The following is a 22330-nucleotide window of genomic DNA, read 5'->3' on the forward strand; positions in this document are numbered from 1 at the left end:
AACAAACCCGCGCTTGCTAGAATCACCTTATGGAATGTGATAGGAAAAAAAAAGGTGATCGCAAGACGATAATATCATATAGTCTTAAAACCTAGATATATGGTTTGTTATTTGTTAATTGATTGTACATTGATAATGCGAAAACGCATTGGTAACTCAATGTTATAAAACGCATTGTTGTGTATAGTTGGTTAATGAATAAGTAAATGCATATAAGTCGAAGTTTATCTGTAACTTTTATCCTAAGAAGGAAAAAGTGATATCTCGGCCGCTCGATGATTTGATTTGACTTATGTGCCGGGCCCGGTCAGAACTGAATTGATGTGTTCGATTAAGTTCTATGTCAAATAAATCGGAGATCAAGAAACCAAATGCTAGACTAATCATTCCATAGAATTGTCAGCATGATATCTAACAAAGGACTGTACGATCTCTTATCTAAAGGACAAGATTGATTAGATCAGAGTTTGACAGCGTCTTTGAGAGCTACGATTGCAAATCAGATTGTACTTGTGCATATAGTTACTAGACTTATCCAAGTGGGAGACTGTTGGAATAGTGTCTAAGGCTGCAACTATATTAGGCAAGTATTTGACTCGATTGTGCATGGTCCTTTTGGGTTGCCTTCACCATAACAACTTGGTAGGATGATTTATTATGAGAGAATAGATATTATTAATATATTATGAGAATAATATAAGGAATAATAATATTGTTATTTGATTAATATAAGTCACAGATTAATTAGTCTTAATTTGGTGACATAAAGAGATTAATTAAATAAGAGGGTATAAACTGACAATTGTTTGATAGTTGCACTTTAGGCTATGAATCCTTATAGGATATAGGGTGGATGATTTCTAGGGCTAGGATAAGCCTAAAATCATCCCAGGCATATCCAAGGAAAGGATTAAGATTACTTAGAGTCTAAGTTATCCAATTAGGGTTTAAGGGTGAAACCCTAGGAGCCTTACAAGTATAAATAGACCCATTGGGATAGGGAAATCGGCACCTCCTCTACAGCTAGGATACCCTAGCCGATTTCCACCTCTCTCCTCTCTCTCAAATCATTCTGTTTGCTAGTTGGTGTTTGTAAGCCATTAGAGGAGTGACAATTGTGACTCTAAAGCTCCAAGAACAAGAACATCAAACAAGTGTTTCAAGGTAAGCTTCTAACTCTGGTTTTGTATTGTTCTTATACCTAATTAGCCATTAGAAGTCTTGGATTCAATGCATGTTTAATTAGAGAAACCTAGATCCAAGCATTAGGGTTTGTATGTGCACATAGGAATGTTCATATGACCAAAACCCATCAAAATGGGCCAAGAAGTTGGATTGCCCATAAGTCGTACGTTGGGCGTAACCTGGCGTACGTGGGGCGTGGTGGCTCATTGGATTCAAGGGACGTGGGGGCGTATGCACAACGTACCAAGAGGTACGCCCAACATATGCGAGCATATGCCAAACCCTAATTTCTAGGGTTTAAGACATATAAATACCCCATTATAGCCTCCCCTCTGTCCTCCTCACCAGTCCCTCACCCTCAAAAAACCCTAGTTCGCCTCATACTCCATTGTTGTGTGTGCTTGACCTTTTTGAGTTCATTTTTGTTGAAGAAAGGCTTGGAAGAAGTAAAAAGAAGTTGGAGGAGAAGCACTTGAGTATCTTGAGCTTAAGGATCTAGAACTAGTTCATCTTTTGGCACCCAAAGGAGGTATATAGCTCCTATATTTCCTATTAGAAGCTTAGATCTAGGGTTTTGAAGCTTTGGACCTTTTTAGGTACAAGGAATGGACCTTGTTCATGCAACTTCGTTTTTAAGCTTAGGGTTGCCACCCAGTGTTCCTTTAGCAGTAAACTTGCAAGCTTTGAGGCCTATTTGTAGCCATGCATGAGATCTAGCCATTTGCATGAAAGTTTATTGCTATTTTTTAGAGTTGGGTTCATTTGGTGGGTTGCTAGCCACCAAGTGATCAACTTTATGGGTTAGGACGAAGTTTTGGACTCAAATGTGTAGTTTGGACGTAGTGTCTTAAGGGATTAAGTAGTTTTGGAGAAAATGGCTTAACAGGGGAGTATGTGCAGCGTACAAGCCATTCAAACAATACGCGCAGCGTACAGAAGAGTACGCTCAGACGGTGGGCTTTATGTTATTGGGCCTCGACTTGGGCCAACTATTGGACTTATCAGCTATTAGGCCTTTGTGGGCCATCAGAAGTCATATATTTAGGGCTAATGTTATGTTTGGGCTTAGGGAAGGCCCGTTTGGGAAGATGGGCCCAATTTAGAAAATTAGGCCATTAGTGGACCTTTAATGGGCTATTAGAGGACTTAGAAAGATTAGATGGTAGTGGGCCTTGTTTATTGTCCAAATCAGAGAGCAGGGGTAAAATAATCATTTTACCCTAGGAAGGATTATTAGGTTTTGAATAAGTGTTATTTTGGAAATTGATAGTCGGAGAGTCGCCAAAGCAGCAGACAGGGATTTCCTCACTCGAGTTTTCAGCATTCAGTTTGAGAGGTGAGTTCCCTTTCAGTAGGAACGGGTCTAAGGCACCAAGGCCGACCCGTTGTATGTTATGTTAGTAGTCGACTGTGGGCGGGGCCCGTATCTCCCAGTTTAGGTTGATTATGGATATATGCCTAACTGATAGAGCTAGTTGTACATGTTATCTGTGTGATACATGTATGTTTGTTTATTAGCCGAGTGTGGGCGGGGCTCGTATCTTACAACGAGTGTGGGCGGGGCCCGTATCTCACAGTAGTCGAGTGTGGGCGGGGCCTGTATCTCGAAGTAGCTAAGTGTGGGCAGGGCCCGTATCTCAGAGTCAGCTTAGTGTGGGTGGGGCCCGTATCTCAGAGTCAGCTGAGTGTGGACGGGGCCCGTATCTCCTAGTTAGCGAGGTGTGGGCTAGCGGGGTGTGGGCGGGGCATGTATCTCCATGAGTGTGGGCGGAGCCCGTATCTCTTAGTTGCATGTTTTATGTGTATGGTATATGGTAGTTTAGGGAGCTCAATAAGCTTCGTGCTTACAATTTTCAGTTCTAGTTTCAGGTACTTCCAAGGGAAGGGCTCGGGATAATCGCATGATACACACCATAGTTTCAGCCTGGGATTGTTTTAGACTCTTATATTTACTCATATGATTTGATACAGTATTTGACATGATGTTTGAGATACATGGTTCTTGATTTCTGTTATGATGATGGATGATTTATGGTTTTAATAATGACTTAAAAACGAAATTTTTGGACCGTACTTTTGGGATGTTTCAAAACTTTAACTTTCTGGTAAAGGAAAAAATAATTTATCTAGTCCAAAATGTTGTGTATGACTTATTCATCCATACCATATGAATTATACATAATATCACTTGCTAATGAAAATTATTATTTTCTAGAAATAAATAATTTCCAATTTAAGTATAAGAGTATTGAATATTTATTAAAAATCAATTTCTAATAAATAATCAATTATATTAAGTTGTTGTTAGTGTGATCCATTAACAGGGGTGAGCATAAGCGGGTACCCGCCTTAATTATCTGGAACAGGAACCGGAACCGGTTACACCGGTTTTTTTAGATTTTTGAACCGGTCCCGAAACCGCCGGAACCGGTTTCGGTACCGGGTACCCGGTTGTTTTTTAATTTTTTGACGATTACGACGTAAATAAAAAAAACTATTAAACGTTATAAACATTGACGATGAAAACTTTAATTTACAAAGAAAGATAAGCAAAAGTTTGAGGTAATTTAAACAAACAAATAATATATATTTAAACGTTTTACAAACTATTAAGAAAAAGAAGACAATGAAACAGTAATTTGAATTTGATAGCAAAAAAAACATTTAAAAGTTCTGTGATTCAATGTTCAAATTTAAAAGATAGGGTATTAAATATCTGAACTTCCACTCCAATTAGTTCGTAACTTATTATATGTTATAAAAACTTAACATGCTAATGAGTTTCATGCAATTTCGTTTTTAGAGGTGCACAATAATGTCTAATTGTAGTCAAGAATGAACAATCCATCCTTTATATATATATATATATATATATATATATATATATATATATATATATATATATATATATATATATATATATATATATATATATATATATATATATATATATATATACTAGGAAACTTAGATAGGCCGTGATAATCACGGCCCATGAGAATCGATTCTTGCTTGGAGTTTGACCACAATGAAGAGAAAGGGTAAATTGAGTAATACAATGAAAAAGATGATATATATACATCTATTTAATCTTTTTATGAAGACATTGTTTTTGATTTTCCTGGTGTAATAGTAACATCATTTTCCCCATAAATAGAAGTCTTGTTTTCTGATGCCCCTGATAAGTTCTGTACGGTTAATCAGACCTACCTTTGATATCACAAAATGTCATAGCTGCATGACAATCATTTTATATTTATAACATAATCAATAATTAGTTATTCAAAAATGGATTTTAAAATAACAATGAACATAATAAAACTGTTTACCTTGATGTGGCATCTGGAATTTGGACCAATCCTAGTTACATGTCTCCGTGAATGATATTCAAAGAATGTGAATATTTCGTTCTCTTTTGGGTAATAAAGAACTTGTTATTCTTAGCTCTTGGATTCAGGAATTCCTATATAACTTAAGTGACACAATAAAAGCTTTTTCTCTTCTTTTATTAACTGATTTATGTATCGGATTTCATTCGCCTCATGGTTGGGAACTAATGATTGGCTTTGTCTACAAGGATTTTGGATTTGTTCATAATGAGCAAATTATATCTAGCCTTGTTTCCACTTTTCCAGTCATTCTAGATACAATTTTCAAATATTGGATTTTCCGTTATTTAAATCGCGTATCTCCGTCACTTGTAGTGATTTATCATTCAATGAATGACTGAAAAATTATCTACCTAATCCAATTAGAATGTTTCTTACTTTGCAGTTGTACATAAGCAAAGCATTGAAAATCACATACTTACATTTTTCACATTACATTTAATAGCAATGCACTTTGTTTCTTACCCATGGTAGCAATTTACTCACATTTCGTTATTTCTTTATGAGTTTCAGATTAAAGTAAGTATATTGGGAAGCATAATGCTATTATAAGAAAAATAAGTTAAAAGTAATTGACTATTATAAGTGAGGAAATAAAGTACATTGTCTATACCAGTACAAAGAGTAAACAAAGGCTAATTGCAGGTAATAGCAATGTACTCTACTCTAATTACCAATATAGGCAATGTACTTCACTTTTTACCCATAATGACAGGACACCCTATAATTCAACCAAATTCTCATTTTCAAGTCAAGTGATTTTAAATTGTAATAATTTTTTAGAATAAGCTCAATGTCTAGCAAAATAAAAATATGAAAAAAGATTCAAGTACTTCATGTCTAACATACCTCCATGATGCCCTGATTTGTTTAGTTTTTAATTTGATTATTTAAGAAACAATAATAAAAAATAAAAAAATAAAAAATAAAAAAAAAAACAGCAGCTTATGATGAAACCTTTAAGAAAAATCAATGGAAAAGGGAAGTGGAAAATTTATGTAATATTTACTTATGATGAAACCATCCTGTTCATGTTCACGTTCCAATGCTTTAGCAAAAACACATTTTTTTTTTTTTTTAAAAAAAAAAAAACACATTTTGACCTTTAACCACTTGGGTTGTGGTGACTTGGTAAGGCATGTGGAAGATATGGTGGATAACCTATTGACCCATGTTCAAATCCTAGCACCACTCAGCCCTTGTGGCCATGGAGGTTCGCCTGCAGTGACTCCAGGGCATGAAGCAAAGCTTTATGTTTGCAGCGGGGGATTAGTCGGTGCGCGAAAGCTGGCCCGGAAACCCTCGTTAGGGAAGTTCCCTTTCCAAAAAAAAAAAAACACATTTTGACCTTTTTTTTTTTTACAAAATCCATGCTAGCAGATATACCTAATAGAGAATGAAGTTTATCATGCTTGAGGCTTAATAAAGTCAAATTAGGAAAGAAAACTAATAACAATCTCCCATAAATTAATTCTAGAATCACAATAATGAATGAGAGAACAACAGAAGAACAAATTTTGTAATAACAGTTCAGTATATTATGCTTGACTGGTTCTACTGAATATATTCCATTGATTACTTCAATTGCATCTTCTATGGTTTTTTCATCATCAAAATTAACAAATCTAAACCCACATGGTAGGCCATATGTTTTGTCGATAACCACCTAGAATACAAAAACATATATAAATTTTTGTTAACTGAATAGACTGCAACCTGGACAGACGGACTGCAATTTAAGCCAACCTATCCTGTTTGTTTTTAGCTATTTTTTCAAGTTTTACCATTTGAGTCCTTATCAATTAACTATAACCTACTCTGGTCATTTTTACCATGGACTTATAGTACCGAGTTGGGTGTACAAAATGAAAGAGAAATAACAAGGCACGTCTCTGATCACCAAATACCTTTGCATCAAGACGATTGTCAAAGTTTCTTTCAAATCTCTGTCCGATGTCGACCATGAAAAGTTACCGATATAACCTGCTCAATCATGTTCAGCTGAAAAATGAAGAAATGCACCACATATAAGTAAAAAATGTAGTTTGAAATATTGAAGGTTAAAGAACATGTTTCAAGTTAAAATTATTAATTCTAAAAGCATCATCATGAGAGATGATTGACATCAAGCTTTAGTACTGCAAATAGCAAACAATCAACGTGAGAGATATACACATGAAAGTAATCGTAATCCTTACCCAACTAAGATTTAAAGGCAGTAAGGAGAAAGTATATGCTTATATCTCTACATCCGGTTAGAATCGAAAGTTGAACAAAATCAATATATCTGTTGATCAAAATTAGTACACCCAAAGAAACAACAAAAATAAATAAATTTAATATGAGCTTGTGAAAGTAAACTAAAATGAAAAACAAAGCAACTGAAAACTCATCTATTTAGTACAAAATAATTGTTGTAGGCTATAATTCACAAAGCAATACACAAATCCAACCCTAAGTAAAATTCAAAACTTCAACATTAAAGCCCTAGCTTGAAAAAAAGTAAATTGAATGAGTACCTTCATTAACACTGCCTTCAACCCTAAAATTGGTCAAAGCAACCATAGGTTATTGAAGCAAAATGGATCAAATCCCATATTACTTATTGTTTAACAGCCCTTCAAAGGGAAAAAAAATAACTCAAATTTATTGTAGAATAATATAATCAACCTTGATGAAATCTCCAACTAACAATTATGGATGGAAAAGCATCATGATCTCTTTTATAGGGGCATATGACATTGTTCAAATTTCCGAGATCTCCACCGACTCCCGCCTCGGTAACAACAACATCTACTTGCTCTGTTGCAAAGTAGTACAAATAATTTCTTCCTGTGAAGATCAAAAAGACATATAAGTTAAAAACTTACCCTGCAAGTGAAACATTTTACCAAATAATTGGTGGGTATATTAATAAAATCACTATGTAAAGTCTCTTCTAAGCTTTTTTTTTTTACCCCTAATAATAGAATTTACATATCACAAGTCATAAAATTTCTCAAATGATTTAGTGAAGTTCAACAAGAATTAACTAATTAAGTAGGACTATTGAAAAGGAAAAAATAAACCTTAATCGAATAAAATCCACAGGCAGGCATAGGGGTGAAACAGATTAAATTTGTTGACTTCCTTCTAGATAATTGAAGGCTCTTTTTTGCCCTTATTCCATCTAGAAAGTTGCATACCTCTCTAATTTGGTCTAAGCTCACGAAGCAAGTCAGGCATGTCATCTATAAAGCATCAGGTAACCCATGCAATTTTATTACTCTGGAAACTTTAATCTTATTTTATTCCAAAATCAAAATCACATTTTATAAAACCAAATCGACCTTTTTATAGTTAAATTTATCAATTTAGGACTTTAATAAGCAAAGTTATTCATCATGTCAAGGCTAAAATTGAAATATAGAAACACCAAAATTGCACATCAAAGTAATTCATAATGAAGACAATCAAAGAAACGCAAGTATTTTATCACTCATTCACAGTCCAAAACCAGAAGTTGATGCTTTATCTGGAAATTAAGGTTTACAAGAACGGTTCAAAATAGACTGAAATTCCACAAATTAAAATTAAAATTGAATATTTAACTTGTTTACCGATAAATCGGCCGCAGAAGAAAAGGGGAAGCCGGAGACGTCAAGTGATAGGATTGGCACCAAAAGCAAAACCAAAATTTGCAAAACAGAATTTGAGAAATCATAACCGCATCTCATATTCAGAAGTATCAGTTTTATTTCAACCTCATTCTCAACTTTCTTGATAATAGTTTTAGAGACATTTCAACAAAACAGTTACAGACCTCTTCAACAACAACCACACTAACTCATTTTCTCTAGCAAAGAGTCTAAACGATACTCCATGGTCCTCCAAAACAATGTATAATACAGCTGAGAAATGAAGTTGTGGAGTAATGATGAAGCAATCTATAGAAGCCTCAAGACAGTCACTCATATTAGCATAAGTGGAGTGGAAGTGAGTGTCAAATATAACTTATTTTGACTGCTTGTTGCACAAAGAGCATGGCTATAAGAAGGCAAGCCACTCGTGTGAGTCTAAATATAATAGAACATGCTCTTAGTATAGGAAGAAAGAACAAACGCAACTGTTCGTACACATACCCTGAGAGTTCAGTAACAATTAAGGTTAATATTCAATCAAGGAACATAAAACAATTACAAATACTTACCTAATCGTTCTCTTCACTTTACTCAAAGAGTAGTTAAAGACTAAGACAAGATGCCTAAAAATGGGTGATTCGAAGAAACAAAGTTGATTCAAGAGTTTTTGTTAAACAACTTACTTACAACGAATTTAAAATATTTAAGAAGAAACCATTTATATTTGCTAAAAAAATACTTGAACCTAAATAAAAGGATTGGACGGAAAATTCAGAAACCTGATTTAAGCATTTCATCGAGCAGTTGGTATGCAATATGAAACTTTCTTTAAAATCTCACATTCATAATTGTTTTTAACAATTGTCTAATTTGATACTTCCATTAACGAAAATGATGAAGAAGAAAAATAACCCTATTCATGTTGTTCCTGCTAGTAATTTGACTAAACGGTGACTTTAGCAATGGAGACGTTAGCTGCTCATAAACGTGGAATTGATTTTCTGGATAGATTTTCAGAATTTTATGTGCAAAACTAAAACAATAATTGCAGTTTTTTTTTTTTTAATTAAAAGAATAGAGACAGGCCTACCTACGATTGGGAAGGAGAAATAACAATTGAGAATTAGGTTACAAATCCACAAAGAAGCTTGAGGGCAGGTACGACATTTAAACGGGAAAGAAGTGACTCAGGAGTAATCTCTTGAGGATAGAGATAAAAGGGAAACATGAGAAGGCGATATGGGCCACAAAAAGAAGAAGGAGGTGGCGGTAAAGGGAAAAGGCATGAGAAAAGAGAGAGTGACTCACCTTGAGGCGGCAACCAGTTTTGGGGAAACATCGGACATGGAAGTAATTAACCAAAGACGCCTTTGAATTCTACTACGTCACACTGATACATGGATGACCGGAAACAAGCAGGGAGGTCGGTGATACAAAAAGCCTAGTAGGTAACCGTAGGATGATGCAGGGCGTAACTGAGCACGGAACACCGCCGTATATGTTAAAAATGGCCGCCCATAGACTTCTTATTGGAGGAGAGAAGAAACCATCGATGTGGAAACGAGCCTAGCCGAGCCGAGTCGAGCCCGAGCCTGGCCAGGCTCGGCTCGGGCTCGGGCTCGTTTAAGTTATATGAGGCTCGAGCTCGAGCTCGGTTCGATTCGAGCTTTCTTGTACTGAGCTCGGCTCGAGCTCGTAAAGAATTATCCAAGCTCGGCTCGGGCTCGGGGTCGACTCGTTTTTTATCTGACGTGCCTAAATAAGCTTAAGCTCGGCTCGAGCTCGTTAAGAAGCTCGTTTACTAATACCCTAAATCCGTAATTCCTCTAATATATTTTTATTTTAATATATATAAATAATAATAGATTATATTATGTAAAGGCTCGTTTAGGCTCGCGAGCCTAATCGAGCTTAATGACATAGGCTCGAGCTCGAGCTCGTTTAATAAACGAGCTTAATATTAAGCTCGAGCTCGGCTCGGGCTCGTTTAAAATTGATTTCGAGTCGAGCTTTTAACGATCCGATCCCGAGTAGCTCGCGAGTAGCTTGGTTCGTTTGCACCCCTAGATGTGGATATATATATATATATATATATATATATATATATATATATATATATATATATATATATATATATATATATATATATATATATATATATACTAGGTTATAACCGTGGACACCACGGGTGAGAAATTTCAAAATAATGTTAATTAAATTATAACTTAATTATTTAGCAATGTTTTGTATGTAATTGGATAATGATATAATGAATGGTTGAAATTAAGAAATGGTAATCGTTTGAATATCAAATAAGCAATTTGTATTTGTAGATATATAAGAAAATAATTATTTTGTATAATGCAAAAATTTAAATAAAAGAAAAAACATAAATTGATATAAATAATATAGTTGTACAAAGTTTTTATAAATTTCTAGAAATTGTCTTCCAGAGAAATGTCTTACCCGTTCCACCATAACCATAAATAAAAAATACACCTCCCTTATTATTTTTAACCTTAGCCATTATATCTAGAAAAATGTTGCGTTGCTCGCCGGTTAATGAAACAAAGAGATGATCAAACTCATTCTTCAAATTTGATATCTCATAATCTAGCTCCTCGGCTATCAAACGATTGTTTGAAGATGAAACCAAATCAGCATCTGGGTAAGGCATCCTTCTATAGTCCTTTAGACTGGAATTGTTTCGAAATAAAATTTGTTCTATCTCAAACAAAGTCAAGTTTTTAATTTGATCTTCGTTTAGTGATAAACCTGTACGATAAATACTATATTACTTACAACATATTAAAAAAAATATTAAGTGGGAGGTAAAATGTAATTGATTGCATATTGGAAATTTATATGATACAGTTTTAATAATAATTTAATAAACATATAATACCTGGAGACTTTAATCTCTTTTGTTGAGAATAAAGAATTCCGTCTGATAGGTATTCCCATGTGTTTTCCCACACAAACTCTGGTTTACACAAACTGCTGGACAATAACATCGTAGCAAATAAGAAACGTAGATAAAAACCAGATCCGGAAAGACTTGCTTCCTTAATTGCTTCGATATATTCTTTGTCATCATCTAAAAGACCCAAATTATAGCATGCATCTTTAAAAGAAGAAAAAATTTCACCATTGACCGTGCGAATTTCTTCGAAGGATTTTGGACCTTTCACTTTATTTAAAAGAATTCTCAAAAAATATGCTTCACCAAGCTTAGGTGAAACGGAGTGAATTCTACCAATAGAAAATCCAACTTCCCTTGGCTTCCAAATTTGATCTTTAGGTTTCCAAACAAACTTTGTAGGAAATTCAACATATGTAAGTTTTCGTGCTTCTTTATTGATTTCATTACACTTCATCCAAGATATGAACATTGAAGAAGCAACTGAAGGCCGGTCAAGAACATCTTCAATATCATCGTTTGCCTCATATACAACATGTTGTTGACCAGGCAAATGAAAAGGTAGTCTAATCACCGCAGGATGCCTATAATGAACATCATATTTAAAAATTCTCCATGATGCTTCACATGCAGATATATATCTACAATCATAGTATTCTTTGATTTCATCCACTGCATCGTTGTTATCAGAATCATTATTGCTTTGCACCATAGCAACAGTCGCTCTATCAGGACCCTTGTTTATATATTTAAATAAATATTTTATAGAAGATCCCTGATTGCACCATTCAACATTAATGATTGCACCATTCAACATTAATGTGTGTCTGATATCTTTTCAACAAAATTTCCATCATTTCTTCTCCTATATAAGGGAAAACCATCTGAATCAACTGAAGTATGATCACACAATTGTTTTGGAAAGTTTTTAGAACACTTTCTGTCCACCATGCATGGGCAATTGAAATTTTGAGCCCCACAAGGACCGTGAATCATGAACTCCTTGACAAGTGAATACAATTCAGGTTCTTCATCAATATTTGGAATATCAGCAAAAATGATTGGATCAATATATTCAACTGTAGGAAGCTTGTAGTCAGAATGCATAAACAAACATATATGACTATGAGGCAGGCCTCTTTTTTGAAATTCAATTGTGTAAACCACTGCATATAAAAATATACAAAAATGATACGAGTTAGCAACTAAAGAAGATATATATATATATATATATATATATATATATATATATATATATATATATATATATATTAAAATTAAAGTTTAATTTTAAATCCCTGCTTGAACTTTGCCAAAAATTTCATTTTCTCTTAAATCTTTAATAAATGCATCCAACTTAATCTTAAATAACCTACATAATATATCTGGTCTATCTTCGGGATGAAGTGGAGCGTCCTTAAGAAACCTTTGAACTTCTGGCCATTTTGGATTGCATGTAAAGGTTATGAAAAAATCTGGATATCCAAACCATTTACATAGCGACATGGCATCCAAATAGTTTTGCATCATATAACGTGCACCACCGGTAAATGAAGAAGGTAATATCACACGTTGCCCAATGTCCGAAATATCTCTACTGCCACTTGCTTGATGATTACGCAAATTCTCATAAGACTCACATCTAAGAATTTTTTGTTGCTTACGTATGAAAAATAATCGCTCACTTTCAATCATGGTATAACCATCAACTAAAAATTGTTGGAACAACCTTTGTGCATTAAGAAGTAGTGAGAACGATTGATCTCTATCTTGAATTCGGTAAGCGAAAAATTCTCTCATCGTACATGTTGGGCGCTTGCTGTTACTTGAAGATGTAATACCTCTATGAAGGATGTCAACTCTATAACCATCATCGCCATATGGAAATAGTAATGGATATTGAAGAGCAAGATAAGAAGGATGCAATTCACTGATACGCTTTAGTAATCCTGATGATGTTTCAACAATGATGTCTCTTTTATCAATTGAGTCACGAATGTCACCAACAATTAAAGCGGCTACCTCAGAAGAAGTTGGTAAGGTATACGTCCTTCCATCTTGTTCTCTTTTTCCAATTAGTTTTAATTTCAAATTAGCGCCAGGATTTTCATGAAGACTGTCTCTTACCATCCTATAAGACTTGACCAACGCATTGTTTGAATCTAACATAGCCTTCAAAAATTCTATAATCTGGAGATCAAATGGTCTTGAACTTGATGTAGAAGAAGTTGTTGGTCCACTGAAATTATTAAAAAAAATATTAATGTTAGTAAAAATATATAAATGATGTGAAATGATTTATTAAAGTTGATTGTAAAAATATACCCAATACTTATCGATCTATTTGAAATCTCATTATCCGTATCATATATGTATAACTGACAGAATTTTGGTCTTGATCCACCAGTAGGTAGAAGACTTCCCATACTATGATAATTTTGACCGCTAAGTCTGAATATGTATGGTGCGTTGCCTGTGTTGATAGATGAATCAACTTTGCCTCCCATTGATGTAAATGAAAACATTGAATTCAAATGACGAATGTTTTTCATGAAGTATTTGCTTTTAGAATCCATGGAACGGTAAAGATTTTTGTAACATGAAGGTGCTTCTTTTAATGGTGGTAGCTCAACTTTACCGTAACCACAACATAAGGAATAAGATGTATTCCTTTTTTGTTTCCCTCTAACCGATTCATCTTTCCATAGTTTTGCATGACACATATGACATATAAAAGTCTGGTCTCCATGATCCAAGTAATCTATTGAATATCATAAATAATAAATTTTTTTGAATATAATTAAATATATAAAATAAATAATATAAAATTTTGTATAATTATGATCACCTATCGAAGTACCGCGGAAAACATCTTCAATAATGTGGTGATCATTAATTTCTTCATCTAATGTTAAGTCAAACATAGGTATTGCAGATATATGGGTAGCCTTCCTTTTTAATTGATGTTTTCCTCTTGGTAACTTGATTGATGAAAATTTTTGAATGATGGTTGAACGACCGGTGGATGTCATGCCAATATCAAACACCGAATTATCATTGTTAATAGATAGCGGTGTTTGATTTTTATTATTGATAATATAATTTTCTGACAAAATAAAGATACAAATTAGAACGTTAGGAATTTTTATAAATTATATAAATGTGAAACATACATTTTAGAAATTGTCTATAAACAAATGCATACCATTTGAAATGTTAGATAATGGAGTTCTAACATTTATATTGGAAGAAGGAGAACGGATAGTTGTATGTTGATATACAAATGATTTGACTGAGTTTATATTTTCCTTATTTGATGTAACGTTTGTATAGCAACTCATAGAGGGTAAATAACAACGACGATTGTAGACATCTGTTATATAATTATAATAAAAATAGTTAGTAATAAAACATATAATATTAAATTTTATAAATTTAATATTAATAATATTGAAATTTGATATATCATATATAGTTAAGAAATAATTGTAAAATGAATGAACAACAATACCGTTATTTGACATGTGAGAAACATGTGAAATAGATGTTTTTTGATGCTTAGATGTATTAAAAGTTTGTTTGGATTTTTTATTATCCAAATATAACTTCCTAATTTTTCTTCTCTCTTTTGCATTAATAGAGTCTGGAGTTTTAATCGAACCTGTAAAATAATAGAAAATAATTTAAAGACGTTTGGTTATATAATGTTCAATATATTAAATTTTATAAAATTTTATTTATTTTAAAAATAATTATGAAGAACAGATTAAAAATAAATAAATAAAACATATTACATATGAAAAAGAAAGTAAGAAAATTACCGTATGCGCTAAAATGAATAGCATGTGTAAAAGGTATACGTTGAGACGATTCCGTGGTACAGTTTTTCTTGGATTTTTTATTATCCAAGTATAACTTTCTTTTTTTTCTTCTTTCTCTAGCGTATATGGCATCCATGCTCTTGTTTGATATATATTAAAAACAAAATAGTAAATTAAAATAGGAAATGAATAATTTAAAAATAACTATTAAGAAATTGAATAATAATAAAATAACAAACAAATTATAGTTATAAATTAGAATGTGTAATGAGTTAGTGGAATATATATTATATATTTAAGATAAGATGTTTTATATATAACTTAAGTCATTTTTTTTTAAATCATTTTAATTTATTTATTGATAATACAATGGAAATACCACTATAAGTAATGTTTTAAAATGTTTAAGATATTACGGTTGACATTTTAAACACGTTTTGTGCATAAAGTAAATCAAATACATGAGAAATCAAAAAAATTTCATTTTAATGATTATTCATAAATTTTAAATTATAATAAAACATTATAACCCACCTAAAAGTTATCACTATTCCCCAAACCTTTCCTTTCCCCTTTTGTCTGTAACACGAACAATGAAACGAGTTATAAACCTAGACCTAGAATTTCAATTGCATACAGATTTCCACAGCCACCATTCGATTTCTTAAAGGGTGTAAATGTTTATTATGGCGATAAAGATGAAGGAAGATACCAATACACCACCGATTAGAAATGCGAAGTGAAGAAAAGGTTACATGGAGTAATACCTGATGTCGAAGTCGGAGATTTATTGAACGCAACTTTGGGGTTTGAAGAAAGCAAGAAAACAGGTAACAGGTGATCAATTGATGATTAATGTTAGTTTTGTTAACAGAAAATACATTATGTCGAAGTAATTTTACCTGTTTCACTTTGATCCAGAAATGTTGAATACGAAGATGTAAGCGAAAACTCAAGCCGTTCAAAAGAATACCCTTCACATTCGTTAATAGCGGTAACACAAAAAGGTACAAATGGTTTTGGTTCGATTTTTGAAATTTGAGTCTTTGTTTAAACATTTGAATTTTGAAATTGCTAAATTTTAGAGAAAATCTCCTTAATGATTATTCAGGGATTATAAAATTTTAGTGGGTAATTTGCATCACATATAATCCCTGATTTTTAGAAATGGTTTTGTTGTTTTCAGTTTTCACAAATTTCCCATTATACCCTTTTTATAGTTGTCATTCCTGTTTTTTGTAGAATTTCAAAGAAAAAGATGCTTTTTAATATAAAATAACAAAAGTATGTGTATTTGTTGTTATTTATGTTTCAAAATGAATAAAAAAACCTTAGCATTTGTTCTTATCTGTTTATTGAAATGCATTCTAGTTGACTCAATAGAGATATGTTTTATTTTGTTGATCAGAAGTATGGATGCTTCAAATATTACTTTCAGAAAAGATATTGACCTATCAATTCTGATATCACGATCAAAGTCAAAGTATTAAATAGAGATTGATATATTGAAAAATGAATTTTCATAGATTTGTTTATGAAAGTAATTGTTCGGTTTTTAGCATACCACTTTTATAGAACAGTTACATTTTGTGTCATATTTTCTACACAATATCTAATTATGTTGTTGCTATTGTGAAAAATAAACTTTCATCGATTTTTTTTAAATGTTTGGTTTTAGCATCCTACTTCCATACAAAATTACATTTTTATAATCTTTTGTACACAATATCAAAGTATGTTGTTATTTTGGAAAAATTACCTTATGATTATTTACAATCGAGAATCTGATGATTTATTTACAATTATTAATTGTTTTTGTCTATATAAATTTTTAATCATATTGATCATGGTTTCCACGGGTTATAACCTAGTTATCCTATATATAAAGTGGTTCAAATTATATAAAAAGTCATATTATCTTGGTTGGTAAAACATATATTTATATATAACATATCATTTCTAAACACACCCACAGCCATACCATCTGGCATATGTGGACCAAAACCATTAAAAAGCATGAAAATACAAAGGAAAATTATAAAATATACAATTTTATGACCGAAATTGCAAATATATGCAAAACTAAAAACCAAAAACATAATACTCTTAGAATGTACATATAATCTTTAATATTATTACAAAGCAATTAAGGACAGAAACTTCCTAATTACAGCTTTCTATTTTGAAATTGCATTGTTATAATTATGAACACTTTTCTTACTTTTTAAGTATAATGATGAAGTTGGACCAATTACGTATTGCACTTTTAACGTGCAGTCTGGTTGTGTTTTTTTAAAACACAAATGGTCTCCATATATAAATCAAAATGGCTAAATCTAATAAATGGACGTTTTTAAATTAAAAATCTTACAACTATAACATGATAGTATGAAAGTATATTGCTATAACTGGGAATAGTTTTGTTACCTTTACACACACAGACAAACACACACACCGAGAAACTCACAGAATGCAAAATACTAAAGAAACTTTATATTAATACCATATTCAGATAAGATAATCTAATGACAAATATTCAAAAGAATGTCAAAGGAAAATTATAAACCATAAATTCATAGTCATAATGTATTATGAATGTCGGAAAAACATACCATCAAAAAAACAATCATCCCCAACAAAAAAATAAACTTAAAAACCACAATGTCAAAGTACCGAATGATAAATAAAATGCAAAATCACTGTTTTAAAATCATCACTACCTTATGAAACTTCTCATTAAAATAAAAACTCAGCCACTTTTTTCCAACTTAACCTTCACAATCTAGTTATTGCCTCCTTCCAATGAAATTTTTGGAGTTTTCGTTGATGATAACTTTTCATTCATCTCCAAATCAAAGACTTCTTCCAAATTTCTCTTCAAAATTGTTGGTGTATTTAAACTCTTCATGGGACTTGTTGTTGAGTTTTTATCAACAGTTTCAGGTGTTATGTTGTCGTCTGTCCTAGAAATTGCATCCTAAAAAAACAGATGTACTCAATAAAAAATTTACGAAGTGAAGTAATATAGTTATAACATAATTCGATTCAAATATAATTTCTATATAACCTTCAAAATCCGATTCTCCTGTGATTCAAAATCTGCTTCGGCAATATCAAAGGACTGTGAAGTACCAATCTGAATAATAAATATATATTATATGAACATAAATCAGCATATTATATAAAATTGTAAACATTAATACCATAAACCATATGATTTAGTAAACAGGAGAGTTGATGTACACATAGAATTAGTAATAATAATAATAATAATAATAATAATAATAATAATAATAATAATAATAATAATAAAATGACCTGTGAAACAGTAAACTTATTTTCAAGTTCTTCAATCAACTTTTCATCATCGCTGACTCTACATATACTATATTGGTTGTTCCTTTTTGAAACGTTGAAGTGTTTGATTGTTATTTTAAACGCCAATTTCAAACCTTTAAGTGCATTTATCTATCCGGGATAGAAAGTAGTACTAAAACCAAGCTAGAAAAAAAAGATAAGAAATAAAAGTGAGATTAAAGTAATAAGATTAAGTGAGTGTATTAATTAATTTTAATTTAATTAAGGTGCATCACCTGTAATGTTTTATTAAACAGGTCCTTGGCTGATTTCTTCAAAAGATACTTTCCATCCCTTTCAAACATGGTTAGGGTAACAGTACCAGTATTATCTTGTACACGTAGCGGGATCATAAATCTAAAAAAAAATGATAATATAAAATAATATGAAATATATATGAAATATATTATAACTTATACTGATTAAGTAGGAAATTAATAACCTGGGAATAACTGTAGTTTCAGTTTTTGTGCAGTCCTTATTATGACATTCATAACCAATAAAAACCCCATCAGCATTAGGTTGATCGTTTGCACCAGGAGGACGAAATGCTTTGTAGTTGCAACTTGTACATGCTAGATAATGCCAATTTTCATTTTGTAAAATTCCCTTTATAGTACCCACGATAATGAATGTATTTTTCTGCACATTAAAATTATTTTGATAATGTACTATAAATAAATAAAAAAGTAGGAATATATTTAGTATAAAATATATAAAAACACACCTCCAAGGGTTCAGAAATCTCAGAAATTGTCTTCAACTGAAAGTTAACCATGAAATCATCATGTTCGGAAACTTTATTAGACTTTATACATGTCAATGTATTTGTGGATGAATCAGGGCGATCATCTCCATCCAAACTGTTTTTAAACAAAAAAGTTAAACTAATATTAAATCACATAAAAGTTAATTGTAGAAATTAGAATGATAAAAGATCAATTACCTTTTCTTAAAAACATTGATTTCATCAATGTCTGTGTTAATGAACAGCTTTTACACGGAAAAGTAGGTGTTAACTGTTGGACGATCTAAAATAAAGTATTTATTAAATGTTAGGATAATGATTAAAAAATAATATTTAATAACAAAATAATACAATATACCTCTCCAAATACTAAGTTTTGCAAATTGAAGGATAACAATGATACGAAGATTGTGCGGATTGTTATCAAGAAAGTGTTGCATCTTGTAAGCAAAATCACCCCACAAATTGACACTTAATTGCAAACCGCTGCCAAATAAAAGTGTAAAATTAGATGAAACGATAATGATATGTACTTAAAATATACAAAATTTAAAAAATAAAATAACAAACTTTGCATCTTGGATTTGGATGTTTAGTCTGTGTTTTTTCTTATCATCATTGTCTCGCACCATCTCACCAAACGCAACCACTAATCCAATAACATCTATCAACAACAAAAAAAGATAAATTAAATATTATTATGAAAATAAAAATATGATATTATATTTATATTCAAACAATAAAATTGACCATAATAAAAAAATAAAAATAAAATGCAACTAACCGATAGCGATGTTTTCAGGATGGACCAATGAGATAATAGATTGGTAATCAACAAACTCAAAACCAAATGTAGGTCCAGAAAAATCATGACACTCCGTAACAACAGTTTCATGGACAAAACTAAGCTTATGATCTTGCCGAGTTAAAGTAAAACCACCCATCCTTTGAGATGCAAAGCTTGGACATTTTATGTAAAATGTTAATCCATCTTTTAGAATGTTTTTGAAACGATAGATGTTTTTTCTTGTTACATTTGCTTGGATCTTAGTACCCTAAAAGAAGTAGAAAATATAAATTTATAATTTAATCATATTAAATTTTGCATGTGAAATGAATATATCATGTTAAATTGTAAGATACCTGCTCATCTATTAAGATTAATTCAATGGAGAAAAGTTCGTCATTGTTATAGAATGAAAAAAGGTTCCATAGGTTTATCACTTTGACTTTGATAGTCGAATCATCTTTAAGTACATCCAAATCTGCAATCAAAGTAACATTTGGATGTGCCATCGGTCTGCAAAGAAAAAACAAAGTGAATAAAAAAATTTACAATTAAATTTAAATCCCCTTTTTGTGTTATGTAACTGTTGCAGCAGAAAGTAAGATGCTATAAATGGATTAAAAGTAAATAGGTCTTATAGGCATATGATTATAAAACTGTAAAATACGAAAAAATAAATAAATAAATAAACCAAATCACAGTTAATAAGACAACAGAAAGAATCAAAACCATTTTTCACATTTGATTGATAAAATGTAAAAATAAATAACATAAAGCATTCAAATCACATAAAGTATTAAAATAAAATTAAAATATTTTTTTAGCTTTGAGTATTAAATTGAAATAATACAAATTTATGTTATATAATCGTTCATACAGAAAGTATGATGTTATAGATGTAAAAATAAATCACATAATGCATTCAAATCAAAGAATAACTAAAACATAGCTGCTGTATAGCGTGCATTTTTTGTCCTTTGATTAAAAAAAGTAAAATATGAAAAAATAAAGGAATATTTTGCTGTGCCATCGGTCTGCAAAGAAAAAATAAAGTGAATAAAAAAATTTACAATTAAATTTAAATTCCCTTTTTGTGTTATATAACTGTTGCAGTAGAAAGTAAGATGCTATAAATGGATTAAAAGTAAACAGGTCTTATAGGAATATGATTATAAAACTGTAAAATACGAAAAAAAATAAAATAAAAAATAACATAAAGCATTAAAATCACAGTAACAATTAAAGATAGCTACTGTGTGTATTATACACGAATATAAAATGAAATAAAATTAACTTTTGATTGCATTTTAATCAAATAAAAAGAAACATACCTGATGGATTGAACACAGAACACCAGTAACAAAAACAAAGTGACATTAAGCATTCAGATCACAGTAACACTCAAACATACCTGATTGATTGATTGAACACAAAACAGGTGCAGACTGAAAAGAATAAAACGTCAAAGGAAGATGGAAATTTTGTTTTGGGGGTTCGGTTTTTATAACACGATGAAATTAACAAAAAATGAGGTATGTATGGTATAAGATCAATAAATATAAAAATAATGCAACTTTTAAGGGATATAGTAAATAAAAATTCAAAAAACCAAATCTTTATTTGAAATGATTCAGTCAAATGAAATCTATATATTTTTGAATTTTTATATTTGAAGAGATAAGTTTTAAAATTAATTTGATTGCATAGTTTTGATGCAGGTAATATCGGATATGAGATAAATGCGATAATTAACCAAAACTAAAATCAAGTTATTTAGGAAATGATGATCAAATGATGCAGTAGAAGTCAACGATTTGTGTTAATTTGATTCCTGATTTACAAGAGATGATATGCTCGATTTTGAAGATTTTAATTTCACTGTATTTATTGTAAAACAAATAACCGATTGCCATAAAAATAGGATTGATATGAATGTTTATTTGCAGGATTTTAAAAAATTGTCTCCTGATTTTTAGGAGTTGCTGTATTCGTTTATGAGGTGCACAATTGGGCGGGAAAATGAATCAGAAGGGTTCCCTATAGATGACACGTGGCTAGTTGGTGTTGCAAAAAAGGACACGTGGAGTGTAAAGGACTCTTTTATAAAGAAGATATATATATATATATATATATATATATATATATATATATATATATATATATATATATATATATATATATATATATATATGGTTGTTATGTACCTAATATTAGGTATAGAACCATCAAAAACTACATAGTTTTAACAAAATGTAATCAAATTTCTCTACCATCTTTTTTGAATTATCTATTAGACTAGATGATAGACTTTGTATATATTTTTATGGAGTTTTAAATATTTAATTTTGCACCACAAACCATATATAAAAATACATAATCAACTACCTATAAATCTTCATAATAAGATTTAATATAGAAAAATATAGTGAAAGATTGAAATTGTTCATGAAAAACCCAATAAACTTCTTCCCATAACATATCAAAAAGAACTATGCAAGTATAT

The 22330-nt window shown here is 31.1% G+C and overlaps 1 protein-coding gene and 2 long non-coding RNA genes across 13 annotated transcripts; 1 reads left to right on the forward strand and 2 right to left on the reverse strand.

The window, feature by feature from the left end:
• Positions 1–4141: 4141 nt before the first annotated feature.
• Positions 4142–9700, reverse strand: LOC145048408 (uncharacterized). 11 transcript variants are annotated; one of them, XR_013682855.1, is made up of 7 exons: positions 9503–9700; positions 7245–7406; positions 7094–7116; positions 6773–6861; positions 6482–6575; positions 4515–5892; positions 4142–4419 (listed from the first exon to the last, which is right to left on the reverse strand). It is a non-coding gene; the product is annotated as an uncharacterized LOC145048408 (long non-coding RNA). The 11 variants fall into 11 exon arrangements; XR_013682850.1 differs by lacking the exon at positions 6773–6861; XR_013682854.1 differs by lacking the exon at positions 6773–6861 and having other exon boundaries at positions 4515–5960.
• A 919-nt stretch (positions 9701–10619) lies between these two features.
• On the reverse strand, positions 10620–11826 carry LOC145046969 (uncharacterized). Its single transcript, XM_078995225.1, has 2 exons — positions 11100–11826; positions 10620–10969 (listed from the first exon to the last, which is right to left on the reverse strand). Exons 1-2 carry the CDS (start codon positions 11824–11826, stop codon positions 10620–10622), a joined length of 1077 nt encoding a protein of 358 aa, XP_078851351.1.
• Positions 11827–15521: 3695 nt separating this feature from the next.
• Positions 15522–21932, forward strand: LOC145045000 (uncharacterized). The gene is made up of 3 exons (XR_013681755.1): positions 15522–15765; positions 15857–15942; positions 21774–21932. It is a non-coding gene; the product is annotated as an uncharacterized LOC145045000 (long non-coding RNA).
• The last annotated feature ends 398 nt before the right edge of the window (positions 21933–22330 follow it).

Source organism: Lactuca saligna, chromosome 5 (genome assembly GCF_052625555.1).
Source record: "Lactuca saligna cultivar CGN05327 chromosome 5, ASM5262555v1, whole genome shotgun sequence".
NCBI lineage: Eukaryota > Viridiplantae > Streptophyta > Magnoliopsida > Asterales > Asteraceae > Lactuca > Lactuca saligna.